We start from the raw sequence: 25,392 nt of genomic DNA, 5'->3' as shown, positions 1-25,392 counted from the left end.
CCTCAAGTCCATTCTCTATGTCTGCGTCTTTATTCCTGTCCTGCCTCTAGGTTCTTCAGAATCATTTTTTTTTTTTTAGATTCCATGTATATGTGTTAGCATATGGTATTTGTTTTTCTCTTTCTGACTTACTTCACTCTGTGTGACAGACTCTAGGTCCATCCACCTCACTACAAATAACTCAGTTTCGTTCCTTTTTATGGCTGAGTAATATTCCATTGTATATATCTGCCACATCTCCTTTATCCATTCATCTGTCGATGGACACTCAGGTTGCTTCCATGTCCTGGCGATTGTAAATAGAGCTGGCAGGCAGATTCTTAACCACTGCACCACCAGGGAAGTCCCAAGGGCAATATTCTGATATTTATCCAAAGTAACTATTCATACTCTATTTGATCCAGTAACTGCACGTTCATAAAAGTAGACTAGGGAAGTAGTCATACATGTACACACAGATTTATGTACAAGAACACTCATTGCCCCGTTATCAGCAATTGGGTGAAACTGGAAACATTCTCAACATCCATCAGTGCAGAGCAGGGCAGATGAACAACTTATGGAACCCCCACCCTAGAGAATGCCTGGACTCTGGAAGAAAGCAATGTTAAGCAGTCCCTTTCTCACCTACTGCCTTGACTCCTGGACTGAGGAAATAATGTTGCTCACAGCACAGGGCCAGGTACCCGGGAGGTGACTTGTAACTGCTGGTGTATTAGATAGAGACACCCTCACTCCTGCCATGTGGAGACCTGGCCAGAGTCCCATGTCTCCAGGGAAGGTGCCTTTCCTGGCAATCAATTTCAATAAAAATAGGGAAATCATCCAAGGAATAAATTAGAACTCAGGTTGTGGAACTATCAGAGGGAGACAGAATTCATAAGTGTTTGAAAGGAACATTTGCAAATTGATGAGGTGGCTTGTTTAGTCTCAAAGCTAAATGGCCAGCAGAAAGAAAAGGCTCTTTCCTTTGGTAATGAACACCAATAAGAGGAAATGTTTGTGGTGCCTGGCGGTATTTGACTTGAGACATTCAAGCATATCTCTAGAACTGCAAGCACACTCTCATTTACTGGGAGCTTAATAGATAAAGCCAGAAGGTTTAACTTTTAAAAGTGACTTTAATAATCACAATAGATAATACCTCTTGAACACCTTTAAGTACCAGGCACTGCATTCTTTGTCTAGACTAGTTTTCTTAATGACACAAGATAGATATATTATGATATATATATAATATATATATATTATATATATATATTATATATATATTAACATTTTATTGGTAAGGACAGGGAGAGGTCAAGGAACCTGCCCAAAGCTGTAGCATTAGTGATAGTCAGGATTTGAACTCAGGTCTGTCTGGTGACAAAGCCTGCATTTTTCTCCTTATAACATGCTGCACCTTTACATTGGAGACAGAAGTATATCAGAAATCCAGGTAATTGATTTGCTAAGTGTGGCCTTAGAGAGGGCTCCCACAATGCTTTGTGTGCCTGCCTCACCCATAGCCCCTTCTGAACAAAGTGTACAGAAGTGATTCCTTGATTCTGGATTATTATTTACTCATTCAATAAATATTTTGTTGAGTGGCTACTCTGGGCCAGGCACTGTTCTTTTGGTAATGACTGAATGAACTGGGGAACCTGTGCCTGAGTCAAGGGTAGCCATCTGCCAGCTGGCTCTGAGGGCGCCCAGTGGCCTGTGAGTGTTCTGCAGTGAGGACCCAGACAGACAGGTGTTCCGGAATGCAGAATGACCAACTGACCCAATGAGACTCCTTCCCTAAGTAATGTGATGTGAGACATACAGACAGAAGAGCACATGCGGTGGGGGAGGCCCAGAAGCCAGGAGATGCCCACAGAGACAGCAGTAAGCAGAAGCCACGGGAAGTGGGTAAAGCAAGACCACAGGGAGCAGCAGGAGAAGCAATGGCAGAGAGCAGCTGAGTGGGAGAAGTGGTAGGCACTTTGCTTTCTTGTAAAGCACTGCTGAGGCATCAGTTGTGAAGAGTAGTGGCTGCCGGAGATGACTTCCTGTCCTTCACTTACACGTGAATCCTTACACTCACGCCCTGCCACCCAGGAAACCAAGACACACCCTTGTTCTTTCAACCAACTAACCTGAAGTGTCTGGGAACCCAGACCGCACATGAGCTGTGCTTCCCAAGGCCCGGGCTTGCATTTCTGAACCTGGGTCTTGAGTTCTATATTCAGTCCTTTTGTGTGTGTGTGTGTGTGTGTGTGTGTGTGTGTGTGTGTGTGTGTGTGTGAATTTGGGAACAGTGGGTGAAAATACGTTTTGCTGGAGGCCCCACTCTCCAGCAGAATGCCATCCAGGCTTCCTGGTCCTGGCTGGTGATGCACATAAGCAGGTCCAGAAGAGGTTCTGTGTGAAGCTGGAAGAGGGTGGCAAGAGCCAAAAGGATCTCTTTGGGCAGTCCAGGACCTGTATCACATGGGTTTGTGGATCATGGGTAATTCCTGGGTGCCACTAGATACCTAAGGTCTTGGGGACACAATTTTGTGGGTTAAATGCACCATCGGGCTGTTATGAGAGTCTCAACCATACCCATGGGGAACAAGTGGGCGATCTGTGCCTTCCCTGACTACACTCCCACCCCACCACTTCAGGTTTTCATCCTCTTCCTCTGGCACAGAGGAAAAAATTTTGTTACCCACTGTGATGGGGAGAGAGGGACAGGACTCTCATGGCTAGTGGGAGGGTCAACTGGAACAATTTCTTTGGAGGACAGTTTGGCATGATCTGTCAAAAGTGTAAAATGCACATTCCTTTTATCCAACAATGCCACTTCTAGGAATTTACACTAGAGACAACGTACACACGAAGACACATGAACAAAGATATACATTGTAGTACTATGTGCAATAGCAAACTACTGGCAATAACCCCGTCAGTAGAAGATAGGTTAAACAGTGGTTCAGCCACACGATGGCATACTCTGCAGCCATTAAGAAGAATCATGTAGCTGAAATATGTGCTGATATGGAATGTTGTCTCTTCCTCTGCCCTCTCCCTCCCTCCTTCCCCCACCACAGACACACACACACACACACACACACACACACACACACACACTCACACATAGAAGTGATCTATGTATGCCCGTAGATCACTTCTGGAAGGACACACAAGCAACTGGTCTCTGTGGCTGCCTCTTGAGAGGGGAGCTATTAAAGTGGGGGTGGGGGTTAGGGGTAGGCAGGAGAATTACTTTTTCGCTAAATACTCCTTTTTACTGTTGAATTTCTTTTGCCACATGCATATATTACTTCAAAGACATGAAAGTAAAAAGAAAAAGCAAAATTAATTGCAGAATTCTTTGTCAATAGGGTGTTGGTTAAGTAAGTTGCAGCATATTCTTACTAAGGCATGCTATATAGCCATTCAGAAGAAGAGATTCTGCCATAGAAAAATGTCCACAGACAGATTAGGTTAAAAACATCAAGGCTCTGTACAAGATGCATAAGAGAATCTCACTTATGTAAAAAGATATGTATACACATACACGGACATATTCATAGGAAAAGATCTGGAATGAGTCACAACATGCAAATAACAGATGTAGTCTCTGAAAGTGACTGGGATTGACTAGGGGGAGGGGGAGGAGAGGTTAGAGGGGAACTTTAATTTTTTTCTCTAAATGCTTGCTGATTTACTTGTGATTTTTTTGGCATAATGACTCTGTATTTTATCTCATAATAAAAATATATAAATGGTAAATAAATGATGAGGAAAACAAGAAGTCTGATCTTAGAGGAATCTGCATTCTAAAGCTTGGTTTCCTCACACGCTCCTCTGTTCAAAAGCTGCCCAGTGACCTCACAGCAGGAAGGTCCAGCACCTCAGTCTGGCACTGGAGGCCTCCAGGTCTGGCTCACCTCCCCTTTTCTTCCACTGCCCCTTCACGCTTTCCTCTGTGCAGCCCAATTGGCCTCCTCACTCCTCACCAGGCCCAAGCAGGTGTCCATCTTTCTTCCCTATTCAGTTTGCTTCCCTCATGCTCCACAGCTGACTCTGCTGTCCTTCCCCACCCCCACTCCTTATCGACCTTCTGCTCATGCTTCATGGCCCATCTCAAGCAAGTCTTCTGGAAGCCTTCCGCCCATTAGTAACTGAGCACCACAGGGACTCATTTGGAGCTTGGGAAACTGTCTTGTGACATTATTTGGCCATCTTGTATTGTTATGGAAGCTTTATGGAAACATTTAACTAAAATATGGATATCATGTTCTTGTTTACAAAGCACTTATACGACTATCACTTCATTGGAGCCTCCCGTCCATTCTATGAAGGAGGCAAGGCAGGTATTATGATTATTATTCTCATTTTATTGATGAGGAAACTGAGGGGCAGGGAGGTTTCTTCTTCAAGGTAACATACATAGAAAGTGGCCAAGAGGGAGCTAGGTCTGCCGGACTCACCAAGAACACCTGCTTTTGTTTTTCCAGCCAGAGTATAAGTCCCTGGAGGTACATTTTCAACGTGTCTGTGCACACTAAGGGGACAGAGGGAAAGCCAGCAGTGTTCTTATGAGAAGCTTACCAAAGGAGACTGACAGTCAACCAAAGGGCATGTGGTGGGGACCTGCCGAGGGCTTAGGCCAGTGCTGCATGCTGAGGGACACCAGAACCATAGTACCTGTCCTCAAGGAGCTTACCATCTTCAACTGAGGCCAAACACGCTGAACAATTAGAATACAACCAAGTATGAAATAAATGTGATTTGAGGTGGTACACCGATGAACTTTTTTCTTTACGTAGCTTAGCAAACCTGCAGCTTTGGGCAAGTAAAATCTTTTAAAAGAGAGTCAATTTTTTAAAAATTAGGAAATAGTACAGATAGCAAACAAAATTTGTGACAGAGGTACATGGATGACTGAAATTTGGGAAACTGCCATAAGCCCATTATGCCAGGGGCATAAAGTGGGAGCTCTGCCTGAGTGAAGCTCAGAAACTCAGCAGGGAGTTGGGAGAAGCCAACCTGGCTGGGACTGAGGGCACTGAGACTTGAAAGCTCCTTTTCAAACTCTGAGCCAGGCTAGATTCCAGAGGCTTCTGCTAACCAGTCTGGGAAGTGTGGGCTAGATCAGGAGTCATTTCAGTTCTGTGTGTGGGAGGAACAGTGAAAGTGGTGTTCTGAAAGACCAGTCTGGTGGATTCATACTGGACTTAGTATGGACTGAAATGAGCCTGACAAGTGGCCCAGGTCTGGACTTGCTGGGTACCCCTCAGAAGATGCCACCAAGATGTTAATGCCATGAGAGTCAGGCCTTGAAGCTAAAGATGTTTCTTTCATGGAGATCCATATGGGAGTTGTGATTTGTCATGTATTATTTGAGGTGTTAAGAAAAATTATCTGCAGCTTGACACAGGGCAAAAAATATTACTGAGTGCCCTTTCAAGTACATAGGAGAGTATCATCTATGTGGTTGTTTGACTATTCACTATTTAAAAAAATTTTTTAAATTGAAGTATAGTTGGTTTACAATGTTGTGTTAGTTTCAGGTGTACAGCAAAGTGATTTGGTTATACATATATATCTGTGTGTGTGTGTGTGTGTGTGTGTGTATATATATATATATATATATATATATATATAGTCTTTTTTCCCCATTCTTTTCCATTATAGGTTATTACAAGGTATTGAATATAATTCCCTGTTCTGTACAGTAAATCCTTGTTGTTTGACTATTCACTATTAACTAAGGCCCACTCTGTAAAGTTAAACGTTATCTTGTAAAAGATTGATAAGTTGCAAATGATTTTTGCCTGGTAGAAATGACAATTATTTCTGTCTAGTAGGAAAGATAGACCCAAGAGTTAAAGTTTTATTATCCTGTATAACTAACCAGTTTTGTATCCAGCTTTTTGACCTTATTCCAGCCTTCTTTTGAAGTCCCTCAAATCTTTTGATCTCTCATACATTTTTTTTACTATTTTTTTTAATGTGGTAAAATAGATATAACACGAAATTTGCCATTTAAATCATTTTAAGTATATAGTTCAGTGGCACTAATTATATTCACGATGTTGTACAACCATCACCACTATCCATTTCCAAAATTTTTCATCACCCCAAACAGAAACGTTAAGCAGTAATTTCCCTTCCCCCTCTTCCCAACCCCTGGTAACTTCCAGCCTACTTTCAGTCCCTATGAATTTGCCTATTCTAGATATTTCATATAAATGGAATCATACAATATTTCTTTTGTGTTTGGCTTCTTTCACGTAGCATAATGTCTTCAAAGTTCATCCATACTGTGGTATGGATTAGAACTTCACTCCCTTTTATGGATGGATAATATTCCACTGTATGGATATACCATATTTTGTTTATTCATTCATCCATTGATGGACATTTGGGTTGTGAATAATGGACATTTTGGCTATTGTGAATAATGCTGCTATGAACATTAACATACAAGTATCTGCTCAAGTCCCTATTTTCAACTCTTTTGGTCATATACCTAGAAGTGGAATTGCTGGCTCATATGGTACTTCTATATTTAACTTTGAGGAACTGCCAAACTCTCATATCTTTTTAAAAACAGCTTTACCACAATGTTGGTTCCTTCATCAATGAGTTCAATACATTTTTGATACGTGATCACTATACATTTCAATGAGAGTCATGTTTTTAGTTCTTTGAAAGTTACACTTTGATAAGGGCAATTTATCTACCTTGCTAATCTTTAAAGCGTAAAATTGACTCCTGCACCCCACTTCGGCCCCTATTGCCTATTGCAAGCTCCCTACAAGGAAGTCAAGGAAATGAGTAGAAATGAGGGCTCCCTTGCCGTGAGGCCAGCATGGTGTTTTGGTAGTTATAACAAGAGGGGAAATTTTAATTATGATCCCGTAATAGTGATGGCAAATAAAATCATGCAGGGCTAGGCATGGACACAGAGCGTGTACATCTTTATTTTCACTGGGAACGTATGGAGACTTTTCTCCTTCGGAACATAGAGCAACTGTTGGTTCTCTACAGTGTGACAGCTTCAGCTAGGAAAACTCTAGAGAAAAGTTTTGCTTTAGGTGAGCTCTGGGACCAGAGAGGCCACAGAAATGAATCCACTGGGAGAGATGCTAGTATTCTTTGGGGGCAGCTTCAAACTTTGCCCTCATCATCATTTGACAGAAAATCTTTAAGGCAGGGAATGAAGAGAAGAAAGAAACTCAGCCTGCAGTTTGAGGAGGAGGGTAGGCACAAAGGTAGGGAGAGGGCACAGACTTGGGTGGGTCGGGGAGCAAGGAACAACAACCCTGCCCAAGACACAGCTTCTCAATGGGGATTTTTAGTTGCTCCTGAGCGGTCTTTTATTCAAACTATACAATCTCCCCCATAGAACATCTCTCCTAGAGTATTAATCACACATAGAATCAGAGGTATTCCTGGTTTCATACATTTTTAATGTTTCAAACCAAGAAAGTTTTGCCTTTTTGAGTAAGGCTGAAATTAAAAAAAAAAAACAACATATTTTTCCCCCTCACAGCTCAAAAGGAACGAATTGGATTTTGATCACAATTTTCTCACTTTTGAGACAAGATATGGAAGAACAGATGAGTGTAATGGAAGAATTTCACAGGTGGTTAAGAATGTGTAGGAAAAAGAAAACCAGAATAAAAAAGAATGTCACTGTTATAAATATGATCAGAATATATCTATATCTGAAAGCATACCAGGCAAGTTAAGAAAATAAAGGTAAAAATCTACTTTCCTCTGACGCCCTTATTTTACTCCCTCACAGGGCTGTGACAAGATGGAACGTATGTAATAAGCACTTTGCAAAGGACTGCACGTGGCTTGGAGAGGGGCTGGGTGGTTTAGGCCCACCCGCTTGGGGGATCTAAGTGGCAGTGAGTTCTAGAGAAAATCCCTGGATCTCAATTTTCACACGTGAAGAGTGAAGACAAGAATTCATGCCTTAGAGGGTTGTCAGAAGTGTGGTAAGATAAGGCTTCCAAGAGAAGCAAGAACGAGATGCTGTGGCAGCATGGTCTGTGGGACACATGGTAGCCCCTATACACATTGTTCTAGAATAGTTTTTTTCCCATATCTGTCACCCTAATTATACCAGAAGTTCCCTGTGACTTGTTTGCCTCTGTATCCTCCTTGCCTCTAAGCACGTTGCCTTGAAGCTCATACTCAGCCATTTATTTTTTAACAAACATTTACTAGGCTCTTCCAGCCACCAACTCTTGACAGCTACATTCTGCCCTTCAAACCACTGCTCTATTTTCCCTGCCCTCCCAGCACTGAAGTCCCAGGGGGCAAGACAAAGCTCCTTTCGTGGACACAGCGATGCCCCCCCCAGACTCCCCCAGGACTGAGCACTGTTGGCTGACAGTCCTCTTCGAGGATTGCCCAGCCGCCTCCTCAGACCAGTGCTGCATCGCCCAAGACCGTGCTCCCTCCCTGGGACCAGCCTGCATCTAATAACTGGTCCATATGGGCTGGTGTCAACGCCTGGGCCCCTCACCCTAACTCAGAACAACTCTGAAGGGCCAACCCAGTTCCAGAGCTCCTCACAGGGTCAGCTGAGGCTGTTATGAGCTGTCCCAGCCCAGCCTTCTCCCTCGAACCAATCTTGCCTCCTTCTCTTAGATCCCAGGTGTTGATCTCAAAGGCACCCAGTAAACTTCTTACATGCAGCCTGCAACCGTCCCCCAGAGGCAGCTCCTGGGCCAGCTTTGTGGCCTGTGTAGGCTCTGGCTCAGCATCTGGTTAAGTCTCAATTCCAAGTGATCCCAGGAGCTGTAACAGTCCCCAAGGCCCAATCACTGTGCCCAGGCCTTACTCACAGTTACATTTTTATTCATTTCTCTCTGTCTCTCTCTTTCTTATAAAATGCATTTGGAACCAATAGGGTGGAAGATATTAGCCTGGAAGCACATGATTATAGCCATGGGAGAGACTATAATAGAGAAATAAATGAACCTAGTGCTTAGCTGAAGAAAAGCTCCCTAGAGGAGGTACCATTTAAACTGAGTCTTGAAGGCTGAGTTAGGGTTTGATGGGTGGACAAGGGATGTGGGAGAGGCACTCCAGACACAGGGTACAGCATGTGCAAAGGCTGGCAGGCGTGAAAGGGTGTAGGGTGTGGGAGGGAAAGGAGTAAGGAACAACAAATTCTGGGACACTAGTGGGTGTAGACTGTGCAGGGCGCTATGGGTCACACTGAGGAACTTGGTGCTAAACGAATGCCACCTTCCAGTGTTGTCTAAGCTTCAGCCATTTAGGAACCACTTTGACAAATTTTGCCATATCTGTGCGCTGCTGGTTCTATTTACTATTCACTTCATCTTTTTCTCGACATGAATTTTTTTTTGCTTAAAGAAATATATATTAAAAAATTTTATATGGCACCCAAGAACCAAAACAATAAAGAGGATCTTTTGACAGAGATAGAAAGTAATTGTAAAAATAAATACAATGGGAACAGAACAGAGTAATTAAATTCTATGTAGATATCATTGCCTGTCTTTGTCTTTGAGCCTGAGGCCTGCTCTAGCTCTGTTCCGAAAGAAGATTAGCAAGCATTACACAGGGTGAAGAATAACATCACACTGAGACTTTCTCCTTGATGTAATCAGAAAACTGGAAAGAGAAGGAAGCGAGGATCATTTTCTCACCATGTAATTTAATGTTTTTTAAAGATGCGCCGTGTACCATTAAGATCCCCTTGGCATCCCCCTCCCTAGCGCTCGGCTGGCTATGAGAACAGTTGGTAAACAATAAAGTGCCCTACAAATGTGCTTGTTATTACCACTTGATTGCTTTGTCCATTGGCTCTGGGGCAGTCATTCTGATGTAGCTGTCCTTTCCTTGGCTTAGTGAAGGTTTCCAAACCAGTGCCTGTGGTGACCATCATTATCCATATTGTGCGAGAGAAAGCAGAAAGGGTGGGGCTGGGAGAGGGGCAGGACCCTGGGCACGCCAGGTTCTTAGAACTGTGAGGGCCTTTACAGAGCACCCTATCTTCCCACTTTACAGGTGGGGAAACTGGGACCAGAGGAGGGACACAATTTGTCTAAGGCCACAGAGGGTGTTAGTGTTAGTGGTCTAGTGGGCAGACATGGAAGAAAGAATCGTATAGCCTACTGTTTGAGACTCCTGGTCCTAGTAGCTGCTATCTGTGAGGGAGAAGAGAACAGAATGTGGAAGAAGAGATAGGGGGAAGTCAGCCCATCAGGCCTGAGAGCACGGGGGCACCATCAAAAGACCTCCTAGGCTGGGCTCCACAGCTAGGGGCAGAGGTTGAGGTGGGCCTGGGGCCTGCGTAGTGGGCAGTGTGGACAGAGCCTGCAAGGGGCTCAAGCATTTGCAAAAGATACCCGAAGAAATGAGGGAGAACTGCCCCCAAAGGGCAGTACCGACACAGCCAGAGGTGTCCCGGGACTGGGCAAAGCCACCGGGCTTTCTTTTTTTTGAATTTTTGAATTTTATTTTATTTTATTTATTTTTTTATATAGCAGGTTCTCATTAGTTATCTATTTTATACATATTAGTGTATATATGTCAATCCCCATCTCCCAATTCATCCCACCACCAGGCCCCCCCCACCACGTTCCCCCCTTGGTGTCCATATGTTTGTTCTCTACATCTGTGTCTCTATTTCTGCCCTGCAAACTGGTTCTTCTGTACCATTTTCCTAGGTTCCACATATATGCGTTAATACATGATATTTGTGCTTCTCTTTCTGACTTACTTCACTCTGTATGACAGCCTCTAGATCCATCCACGTCTCTACAAATGACCCAATTTCGTTCCTTTTTATGGCTGCGTAATATTGCATTGTATATATGTACCACATCTTCTTTGTCCATTCATCTGTCGATGGGCATTTAGGTTGCTTCCATGACCTGGCTATTGTAAATGGTGCCGCAATGAACATTGGGGTGCATGTGTCTTTTTGAATTATGGTTTTCTCTGGGTATATGCCCAGTAGTGGGATTGCTGGGCCATATGGTAATTCTATTTTTAGTTTTTTAAGGACCCTCCATACTGTTCACCACCGGGCTTTGGAGTTTGACAGGCCTGGGCTCAATCCCGGTTCTGTCACTTTCTAGCTGTGTCTGACTTTGGGTAAAGTCACTGAACTGCTCTGAGCCCATCCCCTCTCTGGAGATGATGCGGGTACTATTAGCACCTACCTCCTAGGAATGCTGTGAGGATGGCACAAGGCAATGTATGCAAAGTATCATATACAGGGTCCGGCACATTACTCAGCATTACTCCCTTTCCCCCTTCTATGGCCACAACCAGACCCCTGACAAGACATTTTCTTCTCTCCTGGCTCCCTCCCTTAGCCCAGCCCACCCCTCGCAGCCCATCCTCTGATCTATTCTTGTGCTCATCTGCTGTCCCACTTATTGGGCTATGGGGTTCATAAGCAGTCTTTCAGGTATTTGCAGATAAGAAAGCTGAGGGGGCACACTACAGGGGGTGGGACGGGGACCTCTCTCACCGAGAGACAGAGGGGATGGTGGGTGCTCTGGGGCAAGTGGCCTGCACCCGCTGGAGGGAAAGGCTGGCTGTGGCTTAGCAGAGAACAAAGAAAAGGCGCTAGGCTCCTGTGGCGGCGTTAGAAGGCAGCGCCTTAAACAAGTCCCTCCATTATAAACTACAAGGCGGAAGGTTAAATATAGCCCTTTCCAGCTGTCTAGGACATAGATTTATGAAATGTCAGAGTTGCGTTAGAGTGAGAAACGATCTTATCTCTGCTCTGTTTTTAGAGAGTAGAAAGGAGGCAATAGAGAAGAGAAATAAATCTGGACTTGCACCAGTGGGCGGTGGGCGGCCACTGGAAGATTTTTAGCAGCCGGGGCTGTTGTATAAGGTCTCACTCTGGTTGCTGAGTGGAGAATGGGTTGGAGAGGGGCAAGAGTGGAAGCAGGGAGCCCAGCAGCAGGGAGGGAGATGGGAGTGCTGGACCAGAGGAATGGGAGGAGAGAACCCAGTGCAGGATGGGGCCGGCCCTGCAGGCCAGGTGCCCCTGGTGCTTCCCTCCCTCCACCCCTCCCTCCTTGGAAGAAGACCAGCTCTCACTTGCCCTTGTCTTCTCTAGGGCTCGCTCTGTTACTTCCCAAAGACACCCAGACTCCTTACTGCTTTGTAAGGCAGCCCATGGAGAGTCTGTTAGAGAGTTCCTCCTTGTCCACAGGTCACACAGCTCTGCCTCCTGAGCCCCCCCTCAGCTCCCATCTATTCCCTTCACCCTGTGACAGACCCTCAAAGACCTGAAGACCAAAGACCACTTTCCTCTGCTTCTTCTCCATGTCAAACAGCACGTAGTCCTCACGGTATTCAGTTCTCAGTGTCATCACTCTGCTTTTCAAACTCCTTTAGCTCATAAACTCCTTTTGAGCCTACCACAGAGGACCAACCCTTGTTCCTGCAAGCTACCTCTGCGGCCGTAACTGGAGCTTCCAGTACATTGTCAAGGGCAGGCAACATCTTCTTCACACAAACCAAAGAGGGGTCCTCTGGTGTGGCTCAGGACCCTGAACTTGATTCCACCCTACTGCCAGGAGGCCTGGCTTGAACTGTGCTTAGAAAGCACTTGGTCCCTTGGCAGTAACTTGTGTTGACAGATGACCAGTGATAGGCACCCCTTTCCTGCCCCCTCCCGTCCGCATCCTTTGGTAGTGCAAAAAAATCAGCATTTTAGCAGGACTTCAGGAGGCGGGTAAAGCCCCGAGATTGACTGAAAAGGCATTTTCCACCATGCAAGGGACAAGGCTTCAGAGAGCATGTTAAGTCGATTTATAGAAAATGAGAGATAGATAGTATTTCTGACACATACACTTATAATTCTTCAGTCACTTTTCTTATCCCTCTAGAATCCCAGATCATCAGGGTTGGGATGTGATCACATCCACCCTCTCCTCCTCCAGAGCCACCCAATTTTGAATTCCTTTTATAGCCCCTCTGCCAAGCGGTTATCCTGCCCCTTATCGCATGCCTCTAGCACTAAAGGAACCCATCTGCCCCCCAAGAGGCCCAGGCTGCCTCAGGACAGCTCTGAGTGCACGGCCCTCCCCCTCAGTGAGCCCCGATTCCTCCCCACGCCCCCTCTGCTGAGCATGCGACCCTGCTCCTCCTCCGACTCACCTCCCCGGCTCCAGAAGAGGGTGATAGCCTCGGCTCTCTCCATCCTAGCGGTGTGGACGACCAAGACTCCACATCCAGCAACTCCTCATGCAAGGGAGAAGCGTGTGGTGAGCCCACACTGAGGGCAGGGAGCCGAGGGGCTCCACGCTGTTCTGAACCCCGTCCCCAGGCTCCTCAGCGGACACCCAGGGACTCTTCCTGAACCCCGTTTCCCAGCACCCCGGCTGGGTCTGTTTGGCCCTATCGGTCACATGCTCTGTTGCCCGTAAAGTTGCTCCCAGGCTGCCCAGCCCAGGGAAAGCGAAGCAGGATTCAAAGAGTGAGTTTCCTCTCTCTCCTTTTCCACTCCCCGCTGCCCCCACTTGCCTGCCCACAGCCACAGTGGTCCAGTCCGTCCCGTCACAGCGAGACCTGTCTGTGAGTTGGTCTTGTCTTTCTCTGGGAAAGGTTCTCGGCCAAAGGCCCGAATCAGAGCCACACGGAGGGCTGACCTCCCGCTCTGCTGCTGTCCTACAGTGAGGGGAAATGAGCAGGAACTGGCTGTCTGAGTCAGCGCCCCTGGTCTATTGTCACCGTGCGGGCCCCTTCCTTCCCAGAGGAGAGACGTGCAGAGAGATAGGCCTTGTTTTTTGAAAGCCTCTCTTGCACACACACACTTTCTCTCTTGGCCTGGAACAAGGCTGTGCACTATGGCCGAACACAATTCAATTCAGTTTCCCCAACTCCTAGCGAGTGCCTACTCTGGCGGAGGATCACGCCTCCAGCACATAAGGGTCATGTCCCAGCATCTTCGCCACAGACAGAGGAGCTAATGATTAGGAGCCCCAGTAACTGGGGAGGAAACTGAGGCTCGAAGAGGGAAAGGGGCTTTCACAAGGTCCAACAGCCAGAGAATAGTGAGACTCAGAGTCCAACTTTGCTCTCCATAGCATCAAGTGGAGAACCCTGCTGTCCTTCCTCACTGCTTCTCCCACCTCCACCCTGCCAGCATTCTAGAATCAGCGTTGCAAATTCTAGCACAGCCTATTTCCCAGGACACAAAGCAGGAGAGAATTGCTGACTTTAAAGCATTTAAAACATATCTTGTTCAAATTTGTTTCTGTGTGTTTAGAAAGACAAGGTCCTGGGAAATAAGCCATGTGTGCCAGAAGCTCATTGCAGAGGGACTCCATGACCATACCTGGCAAAAAGAGCACAGGCGGACGGACGGCGCCCTGTCCCAGTAACCGGCTTTTAACCGGAAGAGAGGCATCATGGGTTCTCGCTCACAGAGTGAAGGCCTAGCCGGAGCTTTGTTCTCTTTCCCATTTTTGCCAGAGGTGCAAAGAGACAGGGAAGCAGCTTGAGGGAGGGAGTTGGGGGCCTCCACTGGAGGAACCACCTTGTTGCCTCAAGTACAAGGATGCTGAGCCCCTCTTGTGCTGACGAGACTCTCAACTCCTCGAAGGCAGGGCTGTGGGTCTCTGGAGGCCCCACCCTCAGAACATATTTGTGTGGCTTGGGACAAAATCCCATCTAAAAAGACTGACATGAAATTTCCAGGCAAGGACAATGGGTTGTGCCCCCAAGGTTGGGAGAAGGTTAGCTTCTAGGAGCAAGGACCTATTGACATCATCAATTGCATTCAAGAATTTAAGTAGGCTGAGGACCAAGCAGTGAATATACGCTGTTGCAACACCGAAAGGGTAGCTTGGCAAGGCCAGCTTCCAGAGGCCAGACGACAACAGGTTAGGGAGGGAAACGGCAGGGAAGGGGAGACCCCTCAGGGAGTCGGAGACCCCTCAGGGAGTCTGGCTGTGGTTAGAGAGGAGAGAGAGCCATAGTTAGAGGCAGAGGCAGAGCTACGGCTGGGAATTAGATGTTTGTCAAGATGGGAGAGATGCTGTGTGTGTGTGTGTGTGTGTGTGTGTGTGTGTGTGTTTTATATATAGATATATATGTTCATTTATTATTTTTGTGTCAAGATTGCTGGGTTTTTTAAATAAATTTATTTATATTTTATTTATTTTTGGCTGCATTCGGTCTTCGTTGCTGCACGTGGGCTTTCTCTAGTTGCGGCGAGGGGAGCTATTCTTCGTTGCGTTGCACGGGCTTCTCGTTGCGGTGGCTTCTCTTATTGTGGAGCATGGGCTCCAGGCACGCGGGCTTCAGTAGTTGTGGCACGTGGGCTCAGTAGTTGTGGCTCGCGGGCCCTAGAGCACAGGCTCAGTAGTTGTGGCGCACGGGCTTAGCTGCTCCGTGGCATGTGGGATCTTCCCAGACCAGGGCTCGAACCCATGTCCCCTGCAGTGGCAGGCGGATTCTTAACCACTGCACCACCAGGGAAGCTCATGCTGTGTGTTTTTAAGTCAAGGAGCTTCCATCAAAATTGCCTCTCATCCTACCCTCCACACCCCCTGAAGGCTGGACGTCATCTCAGACCAATTAAACCAGAATTTCTCAGGGGTGGTGCCCAGGAGTTGATAGTGTTTTAAATCTCCCCCGGCTGAGAATCATCACACTAGTTCTTGGTAGAGACTGAAGTCCAGTCTTAGCCCAGCTAGTGGGTAGAGGGGAAAGTGGCCTGACTCGCTTAGCTCCCCTATGTTGGCAGCTTAGCAGAGTAGTTAAGAAGACAGACTTGGGAGCCCTACTGTCTGGACTTGAGTCCCAGTCTCACTTGTGCACCCTTGGACAAGTTACTTACCCTCTCTGAGCCTCAGTTTCTAATCTATAGATTAGTTAGATAATCTACCGTTTCTAAACTATACATCTCTTTAAAAGATAATAACAGTACCTATACCATCAGGTTGTTGTGTGGATCAAATGAGTTAATATCTGCAAAGTACTCAGGATGCTGCCGAGTTTGATAGAGTTTGACAGCTGGGGCTGGCCCGTGTCTTCTACTATCTCTCCTGGAAGTCCACGTAAGGCTCAGGAGAGCCTCCCTTCAAAAATGTTGGTGGTCCTGCCCTCGGCTTGGTCTCCCATCAGCTATCATCCCTGGCCTGCCTTGCACGGGCTGGATTCTGTCAGCCCCCTCAGCAGCTGCTTCTCACCTGGGCTCCTCTAGGCTGGAGCTGGCTGCTGTTGCTGTGATAGGAACCACCACCACGCATGAGCAGAGCCACATTGTTTGGAGTGGGAAGACTCCACAATTAGAGTCTCGGCCGATATCTGCCCTTTGTTTCTCAACTCAGGTTTCTGAGTTCTTCTGGCTGGAGTCAGGGCAAACTATTGTCCCTGGGTGGAGAAATGATTGGTGTGTGTCAGTTTCCACAACACAGACTTCATTTTGGGGGGGGGGGTTGGAGGCCTGATGATGATGGGGGAAGGGGCTGTCTTCATCCTCAGAATAAGCAGTGTGACCTTGGGCTCTCTGGATCAGGACTCTGGCTTGGGTGGCCACTAAAAGAGACCTCAAGCTTTCCCCTTTTGCCCTTTACCTTGAGTAGACATCTCCTGTCCCCCAAGCCAGGCCCTGAAGCACCCAAAGAATAGGAAAGAGCTGGTGACAGAACCAAAGGTTGGGGTAGCTGTCCAGGAAGACAGCCATGGTACAGGGGCAGGGGTAGTCAAGAGTCTGGAAAAGGAGATGGGGTAAGCATCTGTGTTCCGCAACAAAAGTAAGGGCAGAAGTGTGAGGAGCTAAGCCAGGCCCCCAAAGCCAGGTCCCCAAAGCAAGAGCAAGGTTTCAGGCTGCTGGGTGGGTGAGAATATTTCAAAGGAGCAGTATGCTAGACATGGTATGTGCCTTTTATCTCCTGTGTGGCACAGGAGAGGGGCACATCTTCTCCAAGGCAAGCCTAAAGGGGCTAACCAGCAAACCGTGCCGCCCTGCCCCATCCCCCAACCTCCAGGTCTACAAATTCCACAAAAGGAATTCACAGAGGTGGCTCTGTGCCACCTTCCCCAATGCCAGAAACGAGAGGCGGAGAACACACTCCACTCGGATGGCAGGGAGCAATTGGGAGCCTCATCCCGCTTCTGGGACCCCACAGCCCTCCATGTGTGCTCTTGGAGAATTTGACAGGAGATTGTTAAATAGAAAATCTGCTGTTGGGAGAGATGAAGGTTTCATCAAAGACCGTTTACTCGACAGGGATGCAGATGGCACTTAGGAGGCCATGTCAGCCCAGATTGTTTGGAAGTACTGCCCAGGGGTGATGCAGAACTGACCTGTCAGCATGCAGGACCCCCTTCCAGGGACATCTTTCCTTGTCATCTCAAGCATCGTTTTTGCCTCTCCTCCATGTCAGAGCCTTGTCTGTTTTCTCCCAGTTTGGTCACATGGCCAATGTGGCACAGTGTGTCGCCACCAGAGTGATGAGGAAATCCCAGAGGCCACAGGGACATCTCTTGGGCACTGGTAACAGTGGTGGGTGGGGGGAGCGGGGGCGGAGAGCAGCTGGACTGTGACCCACATCAATCTCATCTCTGTAGCTAGGTAACTGTGGGCACATCACCGCACTTGTGTGGGTCTATAAAATGAAAGGTTTGTGGGAGATAAGTGGTTTCCAAAAGCATATCTCACCTTTTAAAAGGGTCCCACCATGATAGACAAAATGTCTACTTTTCCCATGGAAGACTTTTTAACGTTGACATGCAAAAATCATAATATATACACACTGTGCTCCTCTAGGACTCCCTCCACACCCCTCTTGGCACCTGTTGAGAAGCTCGGAATCAGGTGATCCCTAGAGACCCCTCCTACTCTGACAGTTTTAGGCAGTAATGATGGCAGCACACCCATGCTCCTTGCTTACCATGTGCCAGGGGCTTTGCACGCAGCACCTGGTTTCATCCTCACCACCACCCTATGAGGTAGACACTATGAATCCTACCAGACCAAGGAGGCAACGGAGACTCCGAGAGCTTAGGTCACTTGCCTAAAGGCCTACAGCTAGTACGTGGCCAAGTCTGGCTGAGAATCCAAGCAGCTGTGGAACTCTTCGCCATGTTCTGTATCGATGATTCTAATCTCTCCATGAATTTTACGCATTTTAGAGGAGAAAAACCTACAACATTGCCCCAGTTATTCCCCAACCATAGGTAAAACCGGAAAGCTTCACTTGCTTAATCAAATTTCAGTGGCATCCTGCAATCAGAGAAGATACCTGAAACTACCCAGCAGCACAGGCCCAGCCTGGCTTTGTTGTCAAGTGAGGTGGGACAGTGGCAAACAGTACCTATTACTTTTGTTTCCAAGTCTTTGTATCTCTACCATGATGAGGCTTTACACTGTGTGGCATTTTTACACCTCACACAAAAAGCCCTTTAAAACATCCTGTGCCATTTTCTCCTCACCACAGCCCTGTAAAGTGGTGGTGGTGATTATTATTATCCTCTCGTGACAGATGAAGAAACCGAGGCTACAGGAGTAAAATAACTTCCTCCAAAGACCCTAAGCAAGGGTCAGAGCTTGGATTCGAACCTGAGGTTTCCCACACTAAATCCACACATTTCCACATTCCCTGTGGCTGCTTCTCTCCATAAAACGAGACGCCGACTTTTGCATTTATGTCTTTCAAGTATATTTGCTGGCTCAGGGACGTGATATGATTTGGTCTCTCAGCTTGACAGAATGATTTGTCCGGGTAATTGTTCTATATGTTAATGGTTTTTATTTTTCTTTGCACAGACATTATAACAACATTAATGGAAGTCTAAGGGAAAAGAAACATTCACCAATAAGCCTGCCACCCACAATAAATCAAGTTTTGCTTTTTCCACAAATTTCCTTCCAGCCCTCGCTCGTGTGTTGACATGCTTTTTTGCAGGGTTTGTAAAGCTCAGCCTAGATAAAATTTGGTAGCGTGTCTTTTGTATGTTATACTTTACTAAGAGCATTGTCCATGTTGCTCAACTATCTTCATAATTAGCTCTTTAGCGTCTCCCTCTCACTTCAGTGAGGTTGGCTGCATCAGGTTCACTTAGCCATTCCCCTATTATTTGACAGTAGGGTGGTCACTGTACTTTTTTTATACACGCTTTTTGCTTCCTTCTAGTTATGGCCCAGGGAATGTGGGAGTATCACGATTGGCCTCAAGCCCTGGGCCCATGCCTCTGCCTTCAACATGTCTCTCAGCTGTGGGAGGTGAGGAGCACCAGGAAATATTTTGTTTGGTGGCCTAGGGTTTCAACTTCCTCCATACCTTCCAATGGGCTCATTAAGTTGGCTTAGGAATTATGCCTTTGGGAAGACGGACCCCAGGGGGATAGACACCACTTGACTCCCTTATAAGTCTCTGCCACTTCAGCATCCATCATACTGAAATCAAGGATTGTGAGAGTTCCATAAGCTTGTGACTATGAAAGGGCCAGGTCAACTATGAAAATGCCTGGCAAACGCAATGAGACGATTTCATTGTGTTTAGGTACAGAGGAGAGAATGGTGGACTCATTTTCATCTTGAAGCACAGATCACCTTGCTTACAGTGCCAGCGTGGCTGCTTGGTGACGTGGAGAGGGGTTGGAAAGAAGCATGATACCAGTTGTCTCTGCATCGTAAGCCCCTCACAACACCTGGTTTGGGCTTAAATTCAAGAATCCCCCACTTTCTCACTATCTCAGGAATCCTCAGCTCTAGCTTCTGGACCCAACGTGGAGCCTCAAGTGAGTTCAATTATTCCAACAACACAAACGTGTCATCAGACACACAAATGGTGGGACTTATACAAGGCTGGGAATTGCAGTCCTTGCTGCTATAGAGATCTGCTAGCCCTTCCAGCACAGAACCATAGAACCCTCCTTTCACCATACCTGGTCCCCAGGGTTACTAACTCCTGTCACAGATGCAAAGATGCTGAAAAGCACATGGCATGGCACAATGGGCACAAGCTTGATAATCAGACAGACTTGGCCTCAAATCCTGGCTCTGCGACTTCCTTGCTATCAGACCATGAGGGGGCTCACCCCCTGAGTCTCAGTTTTCTCCTCTGTAAAATGGCATCAACAGTCCCTGCCTGACCAGCACAGACAAGACTACCCATGAGCAGAGGTTACCCCCAGCAGGTACAGGTCAGAGGCATTCTGGGAGAGAAGGGGAGAAGGGGGCAGATGGGAAGTGAGGGGTACATGGAGAAGGAGGGGAGTGGGGGTGGTGGGGGGAAGGGAGCAGTGAAAGTTGGTGTGGATCATTTACCAGGAGAGATTCATCAAGTCCAAGACTGTGATTTGGTCATCTCACCTCCAGGCAAACCATTTTTGAAAACTGTTTCACAGAACAAATAGGAGCTATACTAATGGGAAGTTGAATGCAATATGTGCTAATTATTAAAATAAATAAAACGTTTCTCTATCGTTTTCCAAAAAACAATCCCCCCCACCCAAAAAAAACCACTCCCCGCCTGGAGGTTGTTCTGAGGGTTAGGTAAAGTTGTGGATGAAATGTGCCGGCATTTATATATAGGATGGATAAACAACAAGGTCCTACTGTATAGCACAGAGAACTATATTCAGTATCCTATGATATACCATAATGGAAAAGAATATTAAAAAAGAACGTATAAATATGTATAACTGAATCACTTTGCTGTACAGCAGTAATTAACACAACATTGTAAATCAACTATACTTCAATTTTAAAAAGTGCTGGCAGGGCTTCCCTGGTGGCGCAGTGGTTGAGAGTCCGCCTGCCGATGCAGGGGACACGGGTTCGTGCCCCGGTCCGGGAGGATCCCACATGCCGCGGAGCGGCTGGGCCCGTGAGCCATGGCCGCTGAGCCTGCGCGTCCGGAGCCTGTGCTCCGCAACGGGAGAGGCCACGGCAGTGAGAGGCCCACGTACCGCAAAAAAAAAAAAAAAAAAAAAAAAAAAAAAAAAAAAAAAGTTCTGGCATACAGTAGGTGTGTGATATTGGTTCCCTGTCTCTTCTCTGTGGGATACTGGTTCACATAGATGGTTCATATGTGCACAGGTATGCACATGCTGTGTAGTTAGGGTGGCACTAGCATGTATCTTCCCTCATCCCATACAGATTCACAGGGCAACAGGGCTACACTTACTCAAGAGGTGAAAGGGGGTGTGAAAGTTGATGAGGAATCAATTCCAACTCACGAGCCTGGTAGACAAGTCTTTCCAGGGTCAAAGCAACCTATGCTCTAAGGTCATGTTGGGCTTCCACACACTGTGACTACCGTGCTCCCACCCCCCACCTCCACCTGCTTTGTAGCTGCACTGGCTGCTCCCCACGGTCCTCACACATGCCAAGCTCACTTCTGCTTCCATTCTCAGGGCAAGACCCATGGTGCTCCCCGATCTGCAATCATAATCACTTGTTTCATTTGGAAAGCAATCCCAACTTTCTAAAAGCTTCCTAGCATCTCACACCACATCTTCCCAAGCCCCCTTGGCAAGGGTGGGGTGGGGTGTGTGTGCTAAGGATCACCTTTAAGGATTTATAGCTTTTATAGCTGAAGGATGGAGGTAACAGAGGTGAATGACTTGCCTAAGATCACCCTGCTGGTTCACAGGCAAGAGAGATGAGAACCCAAGCCTTCCAAGGCCTGGTCAACAGCTTTTCTCCACCCTCTGGTAAACAAATTTTAGCCCTTGCCTTAGAAAAGCTCACATTTTACTAGGGCAGATGAGCATGTAATAACAACCATAAAAACAACAATGCCTGAAGGAAACCAATCTGAAAAGGCTACATACTGCATGATTCCAACTATATGACATTCTGGAAAAGTCAAAGCTATGTTAATATTATAATGATCAGTGGTCGCTAGAATGATTGGCAGTGGTGGTGGTGGAGGGGAGATGGAGGTGGAGCACGGAGGATTTTTAGGGCAGTGAAAATACTCTGTATGATACCACAACGATGGATACATGTCATTATACATTTGTCCAAACCCATAGGATGTACAACACCAAGAGTGAACCGTAATGTAAACTATGGACTTTGGGTGATTATGATGTGTCAGTGTAGGTTCATCAATTATAACAAATGTACCACTCTGGTGGGGGATGCTGATCACGCAGGAGACTATGCATGTGCGGGGGTAGGGGGGATATAGGAAATCTCTATACCTTCTCTTTAATTTTTCTGTGAGCCTAAAACTGCTCTTAAAAAGAAAAGGCTTTATTTTTAAAAGACAGATGAAAAGCACATTGAAAAAAAAAAGACAATGCCAGCAACGATACAATAATGTACAAAGTTCCCAAATTAGTACAGAGGAGGGAAGGATGAACTCTGTTAATTAATTTTGTATGGAGGAAGGAGGTCGGTCAGGTAAGGCTTTAAAGAAGAGGTGACACCCAATCAGGGTTTTGAAGGATGACTAGGAAATTGCCAACAGAAGATAGGTGGTTCGAGGCAGGGGTCCAATCAGAGGAAAGTGCATTTGTGAAAGCATGGACGTGTTGAATGGGCATGGTGTACCTGGGAAACCACAAGTTATTCAAGATGGCTGGATCATCAAGTTCAACAGGAAGTGACAGGAGGTAAGGCCAGAGAAGTAGGTGGGGTCCAATCATGGAAGGTCTCTAAGTTGTGCTAAGGAACATACAATTTACCCTAGAAACTGGTGCTTCCCAAACCTTAGGCAATCTGTTTTACATTCTCAAATTTTTCAATGCACCTATGCTACTATTTACTTAGCCATTTTATTAAAAAAGATTCACTTTAAAAACACTTAATCTTGCCCTAATAAAAAATACATGAGAAACCACAGGTTGGATTTGCTGGTTATATTTTTCCTAAAACACATTAAAATATATCCAGAACTCTGAAAGGTGAAAAAAAGTTTTGTCTATACCACCTGCAAATGATTCTCTGGGCACCTGGGACATGCAGGGTACATGTTGGGAGCAATCCTGATCTCCCTTCTGCAAATTAGCAAGGCTTGGCTTCATAGCACGGGAGTGCAGGGGCAGATCATTCAGGGGCTGTGCTATGCATGGCCAGGAGAAGGGCAAATATGGAGGCAGGAAGCCTAGTTCTGGAACGGGCCAGAGATAACAAAGGCCTGGACTCAGACATTGACAGTGGGATAAGAGGAGGGGCTGCCATGTCTCCGAGGAAGACTCAACAATAAAGATTTGTTGAATGAACGGATGGAGGGGTGGGTGGGTGAGTGAAAATTGTAAGTGTGAGGTGAGGGAGAAAGAGGAGATGACTCCCAGTTTTCTAATTTGGGTTCCTGGAGAGATGGTGGTGTCCCCAGGAGAAATGGAAAAGAGAAAGGGGGGGCTTCTCTGCAGGGGCAGAGAGCGGTACAAGAAGATGTGCTCAGCTGAGTGTGAGGTCCTCATGTGATATTCAGGTGGAGGTGGAGCAGTTGACTGTGTTAGTTGAGCTGGAGGTAGAGATTTGGAGGCCAAGCCTCTGGAGGTGCTCTCTGGGTGTGGCCTTGACCGCCGGGGGAGAGGGTGCAGAGTAGGAGGAGACACAGGCTGAGACAGCGCTCTGAGGAAAGGAATTTGCAGTAAGGGTGGGCAATGGAAGAGGTACTTTCTTTCTCCACAAAGCCTTTCCTCATGACCTCAGGACAAACTGCCTCCCGTGGCCAGGGCCTCGCTTCCTTCCTTAGGCCACTAGCTGACTTTCTCCTGTGTTTCCCTCCTCTCCTTGACCAGTCTGCGGGCAGCCTGGGGCTAGGAGGGCTAACCGGGCTTTCTCTAGTTAGCCCAGTGGGCATGAATGTTCAACCAAGGCTTCTGGACTGCCTAGGGATGCTGAGGGTGAAGGTACAGTGCTGGGGGAAGGCAAGGGCCAGGAGGTGAAGCGGGGCAGGAGGTGGAGTGAAGGGCGGGGGGAGAAGTGGTCATGAGACCACCTCCTCAGGCAGCCAGAAGCTACTCCCATAGCTACCGCCTCCAGGATGATCCTGGGTTGGAGCTGCCATTGAAGATGCAGAGCAGTTTTTAAGAGATGAAATGGCAGCCGGTAACTGTCGCAAGCTGTAGCACCAGCAGTTATGTGGAAGGTTATCCTCAAGCTCCTGTAGTGGCCTGTACAAGGCATCTCCATTTAATACCACAGGTCCTGAGCTTCCAGCTCTGTGGCAGAGAAGCAGGAGGTGGTGGTTGGGCCATTCACTTAGTGGTGTCCTTAGAAGTAGTGTCCCCAGAAGATTCCAAAGAAACTTCAATGCCCAGAACCTTTGCCGTTGGCTCATTCCACCACAGGGTCCCCAATTCAGCCCATCCAGGAGGCCAAACCAGGACCTGCTCTGACAGGCGGGCCCCGTGGCAGTCACCCTGCCTGGCAGCACATCCAAGTCACTAGTTTTGTAGCTTCCCTCCCCACTACACCCTGCAAGACTCCTGTTTTAGGGCTGCCCCTAGGACTGGCTGGCCCTGGACAAGTCCTCTCAACCAGACGGCCAGCTGAGTCCCCAGGAAAAGGCAGAGGCAACCCTCTGGGCCTGAGCATGGCAGATTTTCAGCAAGACACCTATGTATTTGTTGCTTTCTTATGGTAAACTTGAATTAAATTTAGTGAAAACTTTTTCTTCCTTCCCGCTGGCCTGAATGGTAGTTGAGGGCCTCCCCAACAGGTACAGATGAAAACCACGGCTTCTCTGTGAGGAGGGAGAGGAGGGGGCACCATCAAGACAGAGGGAGGAGGGCAGGGAAGGTACCCCTGGCCCTACTGCGTGCGGCCTGATCTGAAGCAGCAGCGGAAGGCGCTACCCAGTGACCAAGGGAAAAGCAAGAGGGAAAAGAGTTGGTGGCGCGGGGGGTGAACGGGACGAGAGAAGTTGCGTCCACGTTGCTCTTGCACTGCCTGGGATGGCGGGCTAGGAAAAGTTGTCTCAGATCCTGTGTCCCTGATTTCCACACCCTTAGCATCCAGGAAGGGGTTTCTTGGGGGGGAGCTACGCCAGCACCCTTGTGTCCTTGTTTAGAGAGGGCCTAGGGGCGAAGCAGGGCACGCCAGGGTAGGAAGGCAACAAGCTCAAAGCTGGCATAGGCTGCTCTCGCCCTTGTGGTGAGGAGAGCTCCCTGCCGGGGCTGGGCAGAAGGTGGGGGCAGGGCATTACACAGCAAGAAACAGATTCATCTGGATCATTCCGTGCATGCAGCATAGGAGGCAGAGCCAGGAGAGGTGTAGGTGTACAGTGCGGGGGTGGGGGCCGCTGGGGGAGATGAAGGTTTGAATAACAAAGAAGGCTCATGAAGGATAAGCCGCGCATGGTTCCAGGTCTCTGCCTACTGATGCAGACAGAAAGCACAGTCCTAGCACTAAACTTCAGTCCACAGCACGTTGCTCACTTCCCTGACGCTCCAGCTACCCTCCAGAGGCTACACGGGGTTGCTGGTGAAGAGCGC

General features: G+C 47.3%; 1 protein-coding gene across 5 annotated transcripts in view; it reads right to left on the bottom strand.

Moving 5' to 3' along the window:
* The window catches only part of NHSL2 (NHS like 2), a gene marked incomplete at both ends in the record, with an annotated part of 257,736 nt that overhangs the window by 58,598 nt on the left and 173,746 nt on the right, over window positions 1-25,392 (bottom strand). For 2 of the 5 annotated variants that reach the window (XM_079727607.1, XM_079727608.1), the window contains one exon: window positions 13,138-13,180. The exons of the other annotated variants lie outside the window; for them this stretch is intronic. In XM_079727607.1, coding sequence (XP_079583733.1) covers window positions 13,138-13,180 — 43 coding nt within the window. Of the gene's footprint in view, window positions 1-13,137; window positions 13,181-25,392 lie in introns of those variants that run through there. 5 annotated transcript variants of the gene reach the window in all.

Source organism: Hyperoodon ampullatus, assembly GCF_949752795.1.
Source record: "Hyperoodon ampullatus genome assembly, chromosome: X".
NCBI lineage: Eukaryota > Metazoa > Chordata > Mammalia > Artiodactyla > Ziphiidae > Hyperoodon > Hyperoodon ampullatus.
The sequence above is the reverse complement of the archived record's forward strand: the minus strand, read 5'-3'. Positions and strand labels throughout refer to the sequence as shown.